Consider the following 18957-nt stretch of genomic DNA (forward strand, 5'->3'; position numbering starts at 1 on the left):
TCAAAGAATGGGCATCGTGCAGCCACCAAAAACGCTTTGTTGAAATCATTTTATGTCGGCCTCACATCGGGTAAACGCACCTAACACATGACTTCATTCTTAAAAAAGGAAACAAACCTTTATGTAAAGGGTGCAGAGATGAACTAATGGCAAATCACATTCTGCTATCATGCACTAAGCTGGAGAAATTAAGAAAAATAATTTGCTCAGTTTTACAACGAAGATCTCTTTTCATCCCAGCCTGCTTTTGGGAGAAGATACACCGGTTGAAATCACTCACATTTTTGGGTTTCTAAAAGAAGCAATGCTCCTTAACAAGCTATATAACAATTTAAAAATGGATTAGTTATATCCAAAAAGTAAAGACAAACAACCTTGTTCTTGGTGCTTGATAGGCTTGGTCGCTTATGCGTCAAAAACCCCAACACAACACAACACTTTCTATGTTAATGTTTTGCTGGCAGCAAAAGAGTCTGTTGCAAATAAAGAATTTTTCCCACCACACGAATTAACTAATACACACACCGTAAGGGACTCTGTGAGTACCATTCGAAAGTTAATGGTGGCGTTGTCTAGCCACAAGGATTGGCAGGAAAAATATATTTCGAGAGTCTGTCCTTAGAGCAAGGTGATCATCAACACAGGCCAACACCTTTTTGGCAATGAGGACACACGAAGGTTGGCCTAGAGTACTGTTTCCAAAGCACTGTCATTGAAAATGGAGCTTTTGTAGGCTAGGAAAGACTGACAAAAAATTGGGGGACATTTAAGCTCCATCTTTAAGGATATGATGCAATAGCATTAAAAACCACCCCACATATAGTCCTGCTTTAACCTAACCATATGAACAGGCCTATGTAGCTTAGGTGTAGAGTGCCTGACTCGGCATTCAAAAGCACCAGAAGATTGATTCTTATCCCCACCCTCCTACCAGAAATGAGCAACCCAAGTCGGCAGCTCCTCCCAACTTTCTGATATTACGTAGTATGTCACACCTGCCATTGTAGAATCAGTACCCGGCCATGCCAATGCCATGCTCGTTAATTTTCACTCGCAATGCCGACACCGGATTCTCTCCATGACATTCCCTTTATCTAACGATATCTTGCTAAAACTAAACACAGGTGTCACCACTGGCCCACAGCAATTTTAGGGCGCTGATCCGGGTGGTGCAGTGGTAAGACGCCCGACTACTGTGCCGGAGTACCCGGGTTCGAACCCGACCTCGGCGGTTGCGTTTCGATGCAGGTGAAACGGAGTGGCGTCCGTGTGCTGTGCGATGACAGTGCACGTTAAAGAACCCCAGGTAGTCGAAATTTCCGGAGTCCTCCACTACGGCGTCTCTCATAGCCTGAGTCGCTTTGGGATGTTAAAACCCCACAAAAACAAAACAAACAAACCTAGATGCTATGCACACTGCCATTCATTTGAAACTGGCTGCAGCTGGTTTTTTTAGATACAGGCGTTGCAAGTTTAAGTTGACTGGCAAGGTTATTTTCAAATCCAGTTTGCTCACCGATAAATGTGTCATTTTACTGCTGGAAGATGTCAACGTAGGCAGAAAGAGGCAGAAAACTAATTTTGACTGAAAGTAAAACTTCAGTTTCATAAGTAACCCTTAAGCCATTTTCTTTTGAAGCATTTTGTGCACTTTGAGTGTATTAGCCAATTTTTTTTTCTGGGATATTTGCATACCACACATTTAAAAATTTAGCAGTTGTGTGCAGCAAATTTTGTTATGATTTTTTTGTTTCTATTATAATAATTCTAAATTTGATTTTTAAATTATCGTTGAGGTGCGCATTTATGTTGATGTCTCTATGCTTTCTACTAAAGTACGATTGTGGCTCATTAATATGAACCCCTAATATAGGTAGTTTGAATTACAGACAGTATTTCTGGGAACCAAACTTTTTTAATGTATTTGTGCCTTGTTAATATGGAAATTCGCTGTAGAGACAATAGACAGGGGGAAAATGCAGAGAGCACATTTGAGTCTCATACATCTTTATCACATTATGGACAATGATGACTATAAAGTGTCTTTGAAAAGCAGACTTTTATTGATTTCCTGCATTTTGAGTGCAGGACAGCAGAGGAATGCAGACGAAAAGTGCACATGAATGTCTGATAGTCCTTTCCTCTGGTGGTTTAATGCTGTACAGGTCAAAGTTACCATATTTGCACTCCTTGCCATTTGCAGCATTGCATGACTAGCTCTTAAGATTACTCTGCCCGCAATTTGTGCTTCACAGACAGCATAATTGGGCAGCTGTTGTGTTATGGGATACGAACAGCCGTAGTAAGAGTTACGTCGTCTGACTATGTGATGCCATCAAGCGTATCGCTGATAGATAACCAGGTGCGTGAAGCTGCACCATGTTATTTCAAGCATAAATGGCAGTGACGATAATGGGCTGCTTGGAGCTGCAAAATTGTTTTCTGATTTCAGCTTCATTAACAACCACTTTGCTCAAGAGCAGATCCTAATCATGGGATGATATTTTTTTCTTGCTGTATATTTTTTTGTGATTCGTTATTGTGGACGACTCTATGGACAAATCTACTCGTGAACCAAAGTGTCCATATTGACGTAGGAGCGTATTTTTATAAGGCAAATAACTTTTATAATGCTTTCGAGAAACAACTGTTAGGCATGAGCATCTTTATTTTAGCTCTGAAATGAATAAATCTGAGCACTAGTATTTTCAGGCATTGCAACAACTTTTGCATATTTTAAAGTTTTTTCATCTCAGATCATAAGCCATATGTTGTAAAAATTTGTAATAATTCTCATGACATCTTGTATGGACGAATAAAAATTCATAACAGCGGGGAAAATATATTTTGACGCACTGTAGTTTGCTTGCAAAAGGTGTGGTTGATGGTGGCTTCTAAATTTCGTTCTTTGATTCATTCTAGTGTATGATATGATAAAATAATACATTCACTTAGTTTTATTTTTACTGCCTGGTTATTGATTTAACTAATTCAGTATATTTAAAATAACATTATTAAACGAACCCTAAAAGTTGCACATTTTTCGTACGTTAAAAATAGTTAGCAGAATGTTTTATTAAATACATAGGGGGGAAAAAAATGGAGTAGGGGGGAGACCTGCAGTATCGCTAGTAGATCCTGTGCATGCAGTTTCTAGCTTGAAGGGCTCTTGCTTAAAGTTAAGCCTTCAGTTCAAAAATGAGAGATGAGGCAGGTTGGGGCACAAGACGCCAAGAGGGCTGAGTGAAAGAAGCATCACAATATAAGTGGCAGCGTGAAGGCTGTGCATATCAAAGCCTGAGCCAGAGGAACAAGGTACTAATTAAGACTGAGTGAGCTGTATTTTGCAGTGGCAACAGAGAAAATTGTTCCAGTATTTTGAGTGCACATTTTTGTGTGGTGTATTGATTTTTGTCCATAATATAGAAATAAAAAAAAATGTGAAAAAAAAAAAAGCATTGAGGACTGAATACTGTGTGATGTCCATACTATGCAAAGGCAATTGGTGTGCCAGTTGTTGCCAGTGCTTTTGTATTTGGTAGGTGCCTGTCCATTGCTTCATGAATTGTTTGGGATAGGTGCATGCTACAGAACTGCTTAGTGGCTGCTGCTGTAGACAGCTGGAGGTGTCATAAAGGTGGCAGTAGCTAATATCTTTACAAAATGCTCTGCACTGGTGTCTTTCCTGCAAGATTAGTAATGTTTGCAGTATGGTAGATGTGCAGCCTTAACTGTCAACCATGCTGCCATTTTGTCCTTAAAGTATTTAAATGGTGAAATATTATTAAATAGGCGTCTGTTGCGTTCATGTAAATGTAGCCGGCATTCAGGTCATGTTGTGTTAGCATGGTGTAAGAGCTGTGGATGGCATTATATAGGTGCTCGCTGAGCACTTGTGATCTTAAAATACAATTTTGGAGAGTAAAGTAAAAATTGCTCAATAAGTCTTTTGAAGTGAGCAGTGTTCAAAGTATGCTGGTTTTCGCAATGTGACATGGATTGGCATGTCAGCCCAGCTTTTTGCGAATAAAATTGGGACACTAGGCAATTTTATATTTCAGCAGCTTGATTTGTGTGCTTCAGCAGTGCTGTAGGTTGTAACTGAAACAGGGCGGAGGTTCAAACAGAGCACTGTTAACCGCTGAATCTTGACTACTTTGAGGCTTTGTGAAATACCAATTTTGAGAATGGAAAAAAATGTTTGTTTTCAACTTGAATTTTGGTAATATGCTGCACATATTTCTGATCATGTCCTTCCAGGAGGGACCTGCTGACGAAGCACCACGACCCAAACGGAGGAAGCCAACGGGAGCTGACAAGCGATTGGTGGCACCGATCCCGCTGGACGCATGTGGTCGCCCTTTATTCCCCATTGTGCTGCCCGGTTGCAAGGTTCATAGCCTGGGGGAGATTGTGACTGACCGAGCTGGATTTCACTGCCAGGAAAGCCTGTACCCTGTTGGTTACTGCAGCTCCCGCATATATGCCAGTGTCCTTAATGTGAACCATGCCTGCATCTATACCTGCACTATTCTGGATGCTGGCACTGGACCCAGGGTATGCTGATGCTTGAACCATATATCAGTTCTGACTTCCAGTGCTAGTGGAAATGTTTCTGTATCTATATAAGGTGATGCCTGCGAATGCCTTTACTACGGTGTCATGCTAGCACTCTTTTCATTTTTATGGTGAGTTGCAGCAGGGACCGGAGTTTTCGGTTTTAGCCGAAAAAGGTCAAAATTTTTAATGTGTGCCAAAGCTTGCTGGCTGTTGGGCACAGTTCAGAAGAGATAATTGACAAAGTTTAGAAGCCAGGAGTGCATGCAGTGTAACTGTGGGATTGTTGTGTTAAGTAATGCGGCTGTGTTGTTTGAGGTATTTATTCACTATTTCGGAAACACACACACACACACAATGTGCAGACTGAGAGGCTTCACCACCTCATCAAGGTTTGTCTACTGATGTGCATGGGTTTTTTGCTCAGACTGTCACCATCTTATCAGAGCAATTACTTTGTTAAGAATTTTTTCAAGGTGCATAAGAACACTGACTTCTGTAATGAGCCACTATAAACTTGAAATCATGCACAAGCTTGACAAAGAAGTGTTATGTTTCGCCTTTTGCAGCTCTCTAGTGACACTTTTAGCACTGCCATCATATGCGGAATTCGTTATCGAAGGTCTCCTGGCTTCTCCTAGATTCCTGTTGTGGTCAACCAAAAACTGTTCTTTCGGCATTTCTTGCTTTCACAATTTTGTAAGTGAAGAAATGAGCAGTGGCAAAGCAATAAATGCAGTTTCATTTATTGCAACCAGATGAAGTTATTTCGACACAAAGGCCACTAAACAGAAATTCTTGACTCTACTTGTCGAAGTAAAGGAAGTGTATGTGTTGTTCATCTGTTGCTTTCACTTTTTCTCTTGAAAATTTGTGTTGTTGCACAACCCAGTTTTTAGAAATGCTCTTTTATACGCGTTTTTTTCTTGTGATTCCAAGCACTAAACTTTATTGCTGTTAATTTAAAAAGAAAATATTTATAATATTTATTTAGCAGCCTCTGGTCTATAGCAATCATTTGTGCATTAATAGGTGGTCTATAAGGTGTGCTTACTAGCACACAAGCAATGAAAATAAAACTTTTCTGAAATAAACACAAAAACAACTCCTCCGGATAATAAAAATATAACAACCGATAAGTCTGGCCCCCTAGAATAACAGCCATAATGGAGATCTTTCTAGATTGCATGCCAAAGCATTTAAGTCCTAGTGGATTGCAATACTTGCTTTTTATTTGGCTTGCATGTGATTTATAGCTTGAAGGAAGTTGTGTTCATAGTGGGTAGTATTTGAAAGGCAGCCCTGAAGAAAAGCGTATTCATGTGTGCCAGCTGAAGGCAACCAAGCTTTTACTCTCTAATGCAAAATTTAGCGCAGCTATTTTTGCGATATATTGAGGCAGATGTATCTGCAGCTACAAAGTAATCTATTTTTCTTGTTGGTCTTTACGGGATTACAGCAGAGCACCAGAAGTAGGTATTCAACGTCTCAGGCTTTCAGGACTGAACTGCGCGTGCTCGGCTTGTGCACCGGCATGCGCCGCTCGACTTAATTTTGCTTCTTCTTCACATCCTACTGCATGGGCGCTTCGCTTCATCCTCATGAGCCAAAGAAGTCGTGGCTCTTCTTTCTCTTGTTCTGAGAAATTGTTCTTGGCTCGTGACTTTCTCTCGTTCGGTTACACTGACAACAATGTCGATGTGGCTCAACCGCCGAGCAGACGCAAAAAAGCTGCACTCTAAAAAAACCGACTATACCGAGTTATTGAAACCAACTAAGGGCTCTTAAGAGTCGTATGTCCTAGTCTGCAGTATTTTTTGTTCCTTAAAGTTTTGTTTCATTCTCCAAGGTTAATTAGTAAAGATAATTGGATAACATTTTAATTATTGACTTCAGGAGTAAAGTGTCGATCCAGAAGTTGTAAATATTCATGAAATACAGCTGGTATTAGTGTTAGCATCAATGTATCATTTTGCATAGTTTTATTTGCTGGCTTCAAAAGAAAGCTACCACATGGCATCTGCTGGCAAATATCTAATCCACTGCATACGTAAATTCCCATGTGGGGCAGCGCTCCAGAGGAAAATCTTCAGATGCTGAACCAGTACTGCTGTCATGGGGAAGTATTGTGCGAATTATGTTTTAAGGCTGATAAAAAAAGCTGTAGTATTATAAGGTACTTTAGTGCAGATATTTCAGCCAGCTGTTTTTCTACTACTTCAAAACTGGCACTTTATTCCTGAAGCTAATTTTAGAAAAGTTAGCAACATCCCTCAGTTGGTTTCACTGGGGCTAGGACACTGTCGTGTTTTTGAAAGCTCGGTTACCTTTAGCTGGGACTTTACTGCGGTGACTCGGTGGTTAAGGCATCGAGCACGGGGCAAGAGGACTTGAGTTTAGTCTTGGCGGCGGCGGCCGCATTTTGATGATGGCATAATGCACAGTGTACTGTGTTATGTCAGTGCACAATGAAGAACACCAAGCGGCTGATATTATCCGGAGCCCTTCACTACAGTGTCCCCATAGAGATGTTAGATGTAGAGATGTTAAATTTTATAAATTAAATCAACCTTTAGCTGGGACACCTATTGTAAATCTGTTTTGCGTTCACAATAAAAATTAAAAAAATGAGCTCACTTGACGGTTACCACTGTGTAGTATGAAACTCAGTGACAGCTGTGAGGGTATGTCCTTTTTATGGGATACTGAAGTGAATTTCAGAGTGAGGTGCACATACTGGGTGTTTACTAAGGATAGGGAGTTCAAAATAGGAGAAAAATATTTTTGGGGACAAACTCTCAGCTGCGATAGACGTGATTTACTGCGAGAGCTCTTCTTATACATAGCCAAATAACTAAAATTCAGTAATTAACTATCATTCAGTTATTGAAACAAACAAGGAAAAAAAAACTAATTTCTATTAGCAACAACATGACAAAATCCTGCGATTTTCTCCGCAGAAAACTGAAAGTCAGCACATTAAAATCACAGGAAGCTCAATGGAAATTGCACATGTGCTGACATGTTGCTAGTACTATGCTGCCAGATTAGAACTGCCTCCCCTGCTCTGTCAAGTCATACATATTTTTTCACTCTGTTGCTCTAAAAACTAACATCTGCACAGTTGACAATGACTCCTGTTTCTTGCAACAAATGATGAGCAGTTTTCTTGACATGGTACAATACAGTGTGCAGTTCGAATTGGGCACCATAAGTCACTGCACCACATCATTAGCGGGTGTATCTTTCTTGCCAGGCTTCCTGCATGCCTGATGAGCTCAATTGAAGTTTTGTGTGGAAGAAGCACTGAATTTCATCAGGCTGTATGGGCTTTGGAAAATTACTCTTTGTTTCAAATACTGATGTGTGTCGTTTTCTTCACAGCTGTGGACTTGCAGTAGGCGCTATCTGATTTGATTAATTGCAGGGTTAGTTTTATTTAGCTATTTGGCTATATAGGTAGAAGCATTCTACCATAAATTATGTCTTGCGCAGCTGTGAGTTCGGTCTTGACAATTTTTCAAACTTTCTTGTTTGTTTTTTTGGAAATTTTGAATGTGCTCTCTAAAACACTCAATAGGTATTGTTAGGCATTGTGCTTTTTGGTTTTCATTTTTTTTTTAAATTTGCTGAACTTTTTTTACTGTTGATTTCAGAGCACTAGTTTCTTTCTTCTAATTTTTTTTTTTAAATAATGTTTTCAATTATATATTAAATTGCTGACTTTCCAGTTATTTGTTCCCATAGTCCTGTGTGGTAAAAAATTGCTTAGAATCTGCCTCAGTATTTCTGTCGACATGATGAGTTTATTTCCCAGTAATTAACTTGCAAATGGCAGTACTTCGAGCTGTGCTAGTATAAGAAAATATTTGTCATTAAAAACATAATAAAAATTATATGAGAAGGCAGACAGACAAAAATGTAAATGGCTGTTTGCTTCTAAGAATTTTACTGACATGTTATCGTTGGGCTCACATGCAAGTTTGAGTGAGGAGGCAGGGCATGACGTGGTCTTCATGTTAATGGAAGTGATGGAAGTGTCGCTGCGCTGTTGTGGTAGCCAGAACTTAGTGTTTTTTTCGTGACACTTGCGCACGGTTTCATGTCAATCTTCTACATGGAATTGACGAACTTGCTTTACTGGCTAGCTGCTGTATGTTGGTAATGGCAGTAAACAGTTTTTAGCTAACAGCCGCATAGGAGGTGGTGCTTCCCGGTCTGAGGAGTCAGTTTAAGCTAGCGATGCAGATCGCACAACAGCCTGATAACTGTGCGTTGCATGCCAAGAATACTGATCTTTTGGCCAGTTAAAACCGAATTTTTAGAACTGAATTTAGCATACTTCTATTGGTTTTTATTTATTTAAATCAAAAGGTCCAAAACTCTAGGAATCGTCATAGAGAATGCTTTTTGATTTTCTACTAGTACTAGTGCCACTACTACTTCTGACAATCTTGTGGATGGTTGCTGTGGCAACTTAACTACAGCCTACATTGACTACTGCTACTAACTACCTCTCCACCGACGTGAAACCTAGGAACTGGCACTTACGTTCTAATGTGTGGCATTTTATTGAATTATGGACAGCCTAACTAAAAGTGTGGAGGTCCTTTGAAGTGCCAATGATAAATAATGTCTCTGGGGCATAGAAAACAAGGCAGGTTAACAGTTTTATTATAGTGGAATCCTAGCTCCAAAGTATGTTGATATCATTCCCTTTTTTTTTTTCTTCTTTTCTCTTCAGTTTGAGATTGTTGCAGAGGACGCACCTGAGCGACCTTTTGTGGGTAGCAGTCCAGATGAGTGCTATGTTGCCTTGTTACGAGCCGTCAATCGAGCGTGTGGTGCAGAGGTGATTGTGCCTGCTGCTCGGGGTGCAGATTTTTTTGCCCTACCTCATCCAACGATACAAAACCTGGTGCAAAGCTGTCCTGGAGCACGCAAGTGTCCAAACTACAGGTTGGGCTTTCATGAACTACTTAGCCTTGCTTATGCCTGTGTGACATTTGTTTTCTTTTTTAGCATGCCTGTTTTAACCCTTTAGCGCCTGATGTTGCGTATATGACATAGAGCGCGAGAAATGTGAATAATTTTTATTTCTGCTCCTCTAACTCTCGGTTACTAAGCATGCTTGATGGAATGATCTTCTCCATCACATTTATCAACTCAAGGCTAGGTGTAAGCTGTCAGAAATGCAGGAAGCCCATGAAAAGATAAACTCATGCAAAGCTCACTCTAATGGCAAAACAGCCTAAAAATTAGAACAGTGCAATGCTGCTGAACCGAATGTTGAGCGAAAGCAATAGCTGCGGGTGACCGAGCATTTTTCTAATTCTTCTTCTTTTTCTTCTTCCCCAGCCCACATATAAAGCCCCGATTGAACCAAGCCGTATAAAATTGCCTTAGTGGCCTAGAGGGGTAACGAAATGCCAAGGTCCTGCCAGGCTGATTCTAACATAAGCGTCCCATGTGAACTGAGAGACCCAAGTTGGCAGCTCCTGCCAGGCCACATATAAAGCCCCTCTTTAACCAAGCCGTATGAACGTGCCTTATTGGGTTCTAGGAGTAACGTGAATGCGAAGGTCCTGGTAGGCTGATTCTGACATAACCGTCCCATGTGAAACGAGAGACCCAGGTTGGCAGCTCCTGCCAGCTTGGGGTCGTCTACGGGGGTCGGCTAAAGGTCAAAGGTTAATGGTGGTCACCGCCGGGCCACGCTGACGGCTCAAACTGCGAGCAGTATTGCTTTCGCAATAAAATTTGTCATAATGTTGCATTAACATTAGCCATGTAATTCGTATTTTTGTGATGAATTTGCGAGGTACGTACACTTATGTAATCAAGGGACCACTTGTGATGAAATCTTTTGCAACTGTTTTCCGCATTTTCGGTGCTTGGCAATTAGAGTTAACAAGTATTTAAGAGCTATTTGTGGGAATAGGTGCTGGGAGTAGTGAAAACACTGGGAATGACAATTCTTTTTGTCAACATATTGAAAGGCAATATATGGGAGACTCGACTGTTGGGGATGGGGGCATACTGAAAAGCCCAGCTTGCTGCCCATAATTAAAAGGAAAATTCACATACACAGGTAAAAAGTCACATATTTTAGTTGCAGCTACAGCCACAAAAAAATTACATCCATAGTGACGTAGTAGAAAGGTTTGCAATGATTCCTCTTATGACTGTCATTTACCCTGAGCCTGAAAACCCCAACACAGTGAGCCTGCATTAAGTAACAACTGCTTTACTTTGCTGGCAGAGGAGAAATTGGAACTCATCTGTAAAGTTTGAAGGATTGCAGTGCATCTGAATGACCTTTTTTTTATAGTAAAGTAATTGCAATTAAAGTGTGCTGAAGCATTGCAGCTTTACCTTGTAGTGCAGAAGGTGGCAAAGTCCATAAAGTAAGCTCTCTTTAGTTTCCTTGCATGAGCCCTTTCCATCCGCTTCATGCTGTTGAAAAGCAGCTGCTGTGTGGTATCCGCATGTGAGTACCCATGTGTACTGTCTATTTTCAAAGCTTAAAGGGGGCAACTCAATGGATCCAATGGAAAACTGCTCCACGAGTTTGCCTATGTGGAATCGGGCTTTTTTTTTTTTTTTTTTTTTTTTGTAACTTCATCATAAAACTCATGCTTGTGGACGGAAACAGTCAGTCTAATTTCTTGAAGCTGTGAAGGAATAAATGAGAAACAAATAAATTGCTGTTTGATGATTTAAAAATGATCGAAAACGGCTGTGCATGGCACTTTGGAGGGAATTTAAAATCAGTGTTATCGTCAGTGAAGGTTTTTATACAGTGTATGTATAATGAAATCAGGAGATGAGGTACACAAAATCTAGCAATTTTCAGTTTACACAGTGTCTTCCTGTAAAACAGCCTTTTTGTATACAGATTTCTAATCGTATGAACTGATGGAAAGCGAGGCTAATCATGTCTTTTTTTTCGTGCTCTGTCATCTCTGAGCAATTACTTGAAGTTTGTGTCTTTAGTTTTTCTTGTGCAGTGAAAGGAAGGCACGTGAGACTGCTACAACGCTACTGTTTTCATTCAGTTCTATTTGATTCTTTCATCCATCCCTCTCTCTGATTCCGGCATCATCAAGTGCAACCAGCAGTAAAAATACCCGGAAATATATTACTAATGTTGAACCCCTCTGTGGATAAGAAGGCATCATGCCTCTATATGCACAAGGCCTGCAGTACAGAGATAGTCTCGCACAAAACTCTGCGTGATTAACATATGCCTGTTAGCTGATTCTTTCAGGCGATGTGGTGTTGATTTTGTTAAAATTACCAGTTATTTTATGTTCCTTTGTGGTTGGTCCACTAGATGTTAACATACAATCAACATTCTGCTTCATATAATAGGTGCAACACTGCTCCCTTGATCGTGCTGCCCTCATTCACAACCCATAAAAAGTGTGTTGCTTGTGATGAGCGAAACATAGTAAATGCTTTGTTTGCAGGCTTATTTCATAATGCATTGAGTTGGGATTTTAATCAGGCATGCTGTTATTGTTGCCAGAACACTCGAAGGTCCATACATTAAGGCTTTTGCATTTGTCGTTTTTGTTCGTGTCAGGTTTTTCATGTTCCCACTCATTTTTAGCAGATGGCATCCAGCAAGGCTGCCTTTAACACTCCTGCTTGCATTTTTTGAAGATTCTTATGTCGATATTGAAACAGGACAAGCAGGTTGTTGTGAACATGTATGCCCTATGCGAGGATTCGTTTCCTGGGGAAGTTTGTCTGGGAAATGCTGAGGATGGTAGATAAGATGAATAATAGGACCTTTGGTTGGATTTCCATAGGACTCCATGTAGAAAAAATTTTGCTTCAGGCAGAACATTTCCACATGTCCTTTGGTTAAGACGAACTTTAACAGTGACCACATACTATGTTAACGTTACGCAGTGGCCCTCTTAGGGTATCCATGCGGTGCTGTTAAGGAAAAAAATGCAACATGCCTCTGAACACAAAAGCGCAGTGCCTTAAAATGGCTTCCACATACATTCAAGGAACAATGCGGAGAAGTTTCCTTGCGGGAAGGTCCTGTCTTGGTGAGGAAGCTTTCTTGCCAGTGAAGAAAAGGTAGGGCATCATCACACAGGCGCTGGCAGAGACCTGATATGATCATGTAAGCATCACGCATGTGCCGCATGCTGCCTACCCCTGACTAAAATCACATATGCGCAAAGGGCTCGTTGGCTTGAGGCTTAAAAACTCTAGGGTCTCATTTTCAACAAACAAGCGGCATTGCATTGTAGAGATGGCCGGATATTGGCACTACGCTCATTGCCTGCAGCACATGGAAAGGCGTATGGCGTGCTTGTTCATGGAGTTGGTAACAGCTGTGCTGCAGATGGAGTGAGATGAGAGATACAGTTGAGCCTGGATATATTGAACCCATAGGTATATATCGAATTGTTGCTTATTTCGAACTCTCAGAATATCCCCTTGAAACTCGTATCCAGAGGCATAGGAGTATTGTTTGCCGTTATTGAACTCCCGTTCAGCGGAACATCCAATATATCGAACTGAACATTGTGCCTCTGCAAGGGGCACTTCTCCTAATAGTGCCTCCATGATCACTTTTTGCGCACTGAGACGGGCTGCCTGCTCAGAGGCACATCCCCTTTTCCGAAGCCTTGTGCGAATTGACACTTGACGCGCTGATGCTCGTGCACGTTGCGAGAAGCTGCACCCACTGCGAGTGCGCTGCTATAGCGTGGGTACATCATATGCACGATTTCGTGGAACAGAGAAGCTTATCTCTTGATATATTTTATTTATTGAATTATCGACAGATAGAGGTATTTTTCTATCCTTGGAGTTCAGTATACCCGGGATGGACTGTATATGTACAGCTACCTCGACTGAGTAACTTTGAAGTGCTTGGCAAAAACCAGAAACAAAAAACAAAATACCAGCTGCTGTGTGGTATAATGAGAAAGATGAGAGGATGGAAAGAAAAAGTCGACACTGATGCTATTTTTTTATGCTGTCAGTCTGCAGCTCATTTCATGGGTAGTGCAGCATTGTTATGCAATATACAGGTTTTTTTTTTTTTTTTATGTCAACACGTTTATATTACATTTACGGCCTATTTAGCTTAGTTGATCAAATTCAAATTATGTATATTGAATTTCATTGCTTTCAGTTAGGAGGTAAGATTTTAAGGCTGAACTCCAGGCAACAACCAGCGAAATTGGTGATTGGGGACCTTAGTGGTAGCGCAGTGTAAAATTTTAAGGCGAAAGCTTTTCTTGCTTTACGCGTGGCGTGCACAGAAAGTGTGACGAGAAAATGTCCTTCACACTGCCACTTAATGAAAAAAAAAAAAGAAAAGAAAATCTATCTCCACCGGAAATCTAATCACTCACCGTGCTATCCCCGGCTGAGCATGCGAACTGCTACTCCACTCTGGGCTCGTAGGGCTCAGATTGTAATTTTTCTTTGTGTACTGTAGTAATGGTAGTAGCGATGACGATGACAGTTCATTTAGTTTTTAATGGTAATGATGATAGCAGTGATGGTGATGATGATTGTGATAGTAGGGATGACAGTGACAATGTAGTTAATGAAAAAAGTCCTGTAAAGTGGCCTTTGGTATTTCTGCTCTTAAGCCGACTTAAGCGCAGTCGTGTTTTTTTTTTTTACCACTTAATGCAACTTAATATAAACGTCTAATTTTTGGGCTCATGTTTTATTGCTTGTAATGATGTGTAAGGCATTACTGTACACAGATCACCTCACGCTATTTGCCCATGACCGCTAAATTATATATAACCTTGTTTTCGTTTTGGTTTCTACAGTTGAGTGATGGCTTTGATGTCAAAACTAAATTAGGCCACATGAGACACCAAAAAGACAGCGATATAATCGTTACAATCGTTCCTCTGTCATTTTAACTCAATGTAACAACAAAGCCAGCTTGTCCCAAGAACAAGAATCACAAGTGAGAAATCTGCAATTATATCGCTGTTTGTTGATGCTTCACATGACTTAAGCTTGACTTTGACCTCACAGCTATTGCTCCGCCGTTAAACCAAAAGAGATAAGAATTAGAAATGTAATTATAAATTATTTAGCAGTCGTAGGCAAAAACTGTGCAGTGATGCATGTACAGGAACATCTTATGCATTGTTAACAAGAAAAATGCAGCCAAACTTTGGTGTATGTACTCCTTAAAGAGGGCAAAATGATAGCAGTATGTTCTCATTCCATTGTAAATGAAAGGGAGTTGATGAAGATGACAGCATGCTATGTACAGCACAAGAGAGTGGCAGTTAAATACGCAGGCTGATTGGCTGCAGTGATAATGCAGTGGTCTGGTGCAGTGGCCAGCGAAGCTATCTGTTCGCTTATACAAACGAATAGAAAACACTTTACAAGCAATTATTGATTTTAAGATTTTTCTTGATTGACAAGGACTCATTTTGTGGCCCCTTTAAGGTAATTGTTCTGGGAAAATATTGTTACAGAGATGTATTTAATGTAACTGGCGCTGTGACGGGCGGAACTCGGCGCAAAGACTTCAGGACCTGTGCAGCACTCACTCTGTCAGTGTCATCGTCTTTCAGAACACTACGTCGTCCACGCGTTCCTCGGTCGTCATCGTTGTCTGTGAGCACACCACTTCGGTCACGCGTTTCCTGGTAACACTATCCCCCTCAGCAAAAGGCAATGTCCCGATGCGTATTAGGCGTGCGGTGTGGAGGGGTAATAATACGGCTTGAGGCGGGCCACATGTACGATTTCGGAAGTGGGTGTAGTGGATGGAGACCTTGGGCAGAGCGGTGTAATTTCATAGGTGACCACGGTCACTGGGCGTAGTACACTATAAGGACCTGTATATATGGCAGACGTTTTTCACACAGCCCAACACGACAGCACGGAAGACAGAGCAACACCAGAGATCCGGGAGGATAGTGAACATCACGGTGGTGTGCGTCGTAGCGGCATTTTTGAGCTTCTTAAGAGATGGAGAGCTTGTGACGAGCAATCTGGTGAGCAGCATTGGCTCGGGCGATGGTATCGCGGGCATAAGTTGTGACGGGGACAGCGGTGAGAAGCAAAGTGTCGAAGGGCAATAAGGGGTCTCTTCTAAAAAGAAGATAGAATGGAGAGTACCCAGCAGTGTCATGGCGCGAAGTTATATGCAAAGGTGACAAATAGCAGACTAATTTCTCAATCGCAGTGATTGTCGGATACATACATGGTGAGCATGTCGATGAGTGTGCGGTTAAGACATTCCGTAAGGCCGTTCGTCTGAGGGTGATGCGCCGTGGTGAACTTGTGCCAAATGGAGCAAAAAGTGTTTCGTCAACAACTTGGGAAAGGAAACAGCGGCCACAGTCAGTAAGTAGTTGACGGGAAGCACCATGGTGAAGTATGACGTCGTACAAAAGGAAGTCAGCAATGTCAATGGCGCAGCTGGTTGGAATAGCGTGAGTGATAACATACCGCGTGGCATAATCGGTGGCCACAGCGATCCATTTGTTTCCCGACAAGGACTCCGGGAAGGGTCCTAGGAGGTCAAGGCCAACACGAGAAAAATGGCTCAGTTGGGATGGCAATAGGCTGTAGGTGTCCAGGAGGCAGAACAGGGGGTTTCTTTTGGCGTTGACAGAGATCGCAAGCGGCTGCATAACGTTAGACGGATCAATAGAGGCCAGGCCAGAGGAAACGCCGGCGCACGTGTTCATATGTTCATGAGAGGCCAAGATGACCAGTATTAGGAATGTCATGCATTTGTTCTAGAACGGCAGAGCGTAGGTGTTGGGGAACGACCAGCAAATTCTCAGCGCCGTCAGGTTGCTTGTTGCGGCGGTACAGCGTGTTCCCATCAAGGAAGAACAGGGCGAGGGAAGAGTGATGGCTGTCTGTGCGGAGGCGGTCGATGAGAGATCGGAGGGTTGGGTCCAAGCGCTGTTCGTTGGCAATGTGGGAAAAGTTGTATATAGAGAGGACACAGGGGTTCGACTCATGGTCTGTAGGGAAGGGGGATCGAGGGAATAATGGGACAGACAGTCTGCATTCTGGTGGAGCTGACCGGATAAGCGCAGTGCCTAGCAGCCAAAGCGGCCAGCAGGATCCTTGAGGGAAGAGAGCCAACATAAGGCGTGGTGGTCGGTAATAACAGTGAAGGGTCGGCCAAAAAAGTAGGGTTGGAATTTTCCAATGGCCCAAACGAGAGCCAGGCTCTCCAGTTCCGTAATAGAATAGTTTTGTTCCGCTGAAGACAGGAGACAACTGGCGTAGGCAGTCGCGCTGTGTCGGCTGCGTTGTCGCTGTGCAAGAATGGCTCCAATCCTGTGGCCACTGGTGTCGGTGCGAAGTTCCGTCTGTGCAGACGGGTTGAAATGGGCCAACACAAGAGGATTGGTGAGAACAGCTATGGGGGTGGAGAATGCGTTAGCCTGCTCTGGTCCCCAAGAGAAAGGAACGCCTTTCTTCAGCAGATTGGTGAGAGGGTGAGCAACGGCGGCAAAGTTTGGGGCGAACCGGCCAAAATAAGAGCACAGTCCTATAAAACTGCAGACATCACGGGGTGGATGGGGAAATGGAAAAGCATTGAAAGCGCGAACTTTGTTGGGATTGGGTTGCACGCCGGTGGCATTCACCAAATGGCCAAGCACTTTAAGTTCGCGGCAACCAAAACTGCACTTCTTTTAGTTCAGTTGAAGTCCGGCACAGCAGAAAAGTGCCAAGATGTAAGAAAGGCGACTGGTGGCTTTCGAACGAGGGCGAGAAGACAATCACGTCATCCAAGTTATATAGACAAGTCGTCCATAAAGTAAAGAGTCCATCATCCGTTCAAACGTGGCAGGGGCGTTACAAAGTCAAAAGGCATGACCTTAAATTGGTGAAGTCCATCGAGCGTGACAAAAGCTGTCTTCTCGCGGTCTTGTTCGTCAACAGAAATTTGCCAGTAGCCACTACGAAGGTCGATGGAGGAAAAGTAGCGGGCTCCATGTAAACAATCCAAGGCATCATCTATTCGTGGAAGCGGGTAAACATCCTTCCTTGTAATCTTGTTCAGATGTCGATAGTCGACGCAAAATCGCCAACTGTTGTCTTCCTTTCTAATGAGCACAACAGGAGATGTCCAGGGGCTGTTCGAAGGTTCAATGATATCGTTGTCGACCTCCTGCTGGATGACTTGGCGCTCAGAAAGGGACACACGATAAGCCCTCCGGTGTACAGGTTTTGCATCGCCGGTGTTAATGCGGTGAGTCACAACTGATTTGGCTCAGAGAACCGCAAGTCATAAATGGCCATGAAGGACAACAAAATGTTGTGCAGGTCCTGAGCGTGGTCGAGGCTGAGGTCAGAGGCAATCATCACAGAAATAAGGTTGGTAATTGTGGTAGGGAATACGGGTGTTTGAAGGACGCTTGAAGGTGGGCCAGGAGTGAGTGCACAAATGATGCAGTCTGTGAGAGGGGACAAGGTAGCAAGGGATATTTCTGGGGCGACAGACTGAAGTTCAGGATAGGAAGGTAAGTGCTGTTCTGGGTAACACATACGATGAGGGGAGGAGGAACAACGTTGCAGTGGAGAAAGACCTCGGTGATAGGGCAAGCAACATAGTCACCATCAGGCACAGGTGGGAAAGGTGACAGAGATAGGTAAACAGCAGAGTAATACCCTCTTTACACGGGCAGAGTTAACCACGGTTAGTGTAACTGCGGTTACGCGAAACCGTGGTTAGCCATTTACATGGCAGACCAAACCACAGTTACACCCCTAACCACGGTTATCGCAAACCGACTTTGGCGACCTCGGTTTGCGTCGTTAACCGAGGTTATGGCGGCGTCTGTTGACGGAGGCTGCTCGTCGGCACTCGAGTGCGCGAAGCGTACGAGCGTGTCTGCTTCAGCAGTGTACTCGTTTGCCCATATTGAATATCCGATGTCTACTGTGCCGCCCGGCGTCTTCGGTTACGGCCTACAGCCAAGCGTCTGCATACTGATACCCCGTCCTGTGTTTGCAGTATCGTTTTTGCGGCTTGTTGCTGAGCGCGAAACATCAAAAAATGCGCGGTCTTAGCTTTATAATGAAAGTGCACAAGTTCGCAACGCTTGCAGCGCGGGATGCTGCGAGCTGGCGGAGATATGTTACACTTACCGTGACGGTGAAGCGAACGAGCGCGGCCAACTACGGCGAGGTGCGTAACCCCCCTAGTCGTCGATAGGCCTAAATTATTTCTCTTCGAAGCCGCGGCGATCGACGCTTTGGAACTGATCAACGCTGTCGAAATGGCGTACTCATGAAACATCTTTATTGTGAATCCTATTCTGCCGCCGTAAAATAACGATATGATAAACTTTGGCGATACATTAATCGCAGAGCTAGTATAAGCAGAACGGTGAGCCGCAATGTACCGGC

At 42.7% G+C, this 18957-nt stretch overlaps 1 protein-coding gene across 1 annotated transcript in view; it reads left to right on the top strand.

The window, feature by feature from the left end:
• Positions 1 to 18957, top strand: part of LOC146202729 (transforming growth factor beta regulator 1) — a 61070-nt gene that overhangs the window by 10231 nt on the left and 31882 nt on the right. The window contains exons 2-3 of the mRNA XM_084588282.1: positions 4261 to 4557; positions 9302 to 9516. Of these exons, the coding sequence (XP_084444408.1) occupies positions 4261 to 4557; positions 9302 to 9516 (512 nt within the window). The remainder of the gene's footprint in view (positions 1 to 4260; positions 4558 to 9301; positions 9517 to 18957) is intronic.

The sequence above is a fragment of the Amblyomma maculatum genome, chromosome 1, assembly GCF_055883805.1.
Source record: "Amblyomma maculatum isolate TAMU_Amacu chromosome 1, ASM5588380v1, whole genome shotgun sequence".
In the NCBI taxonomy this organism is placed as follows: Eukaryota; Metazoa; Arthropoda; class Arachnida; order Ixodida; family Ixodidae; genus Amblyomma; species Amblyomma maculatum.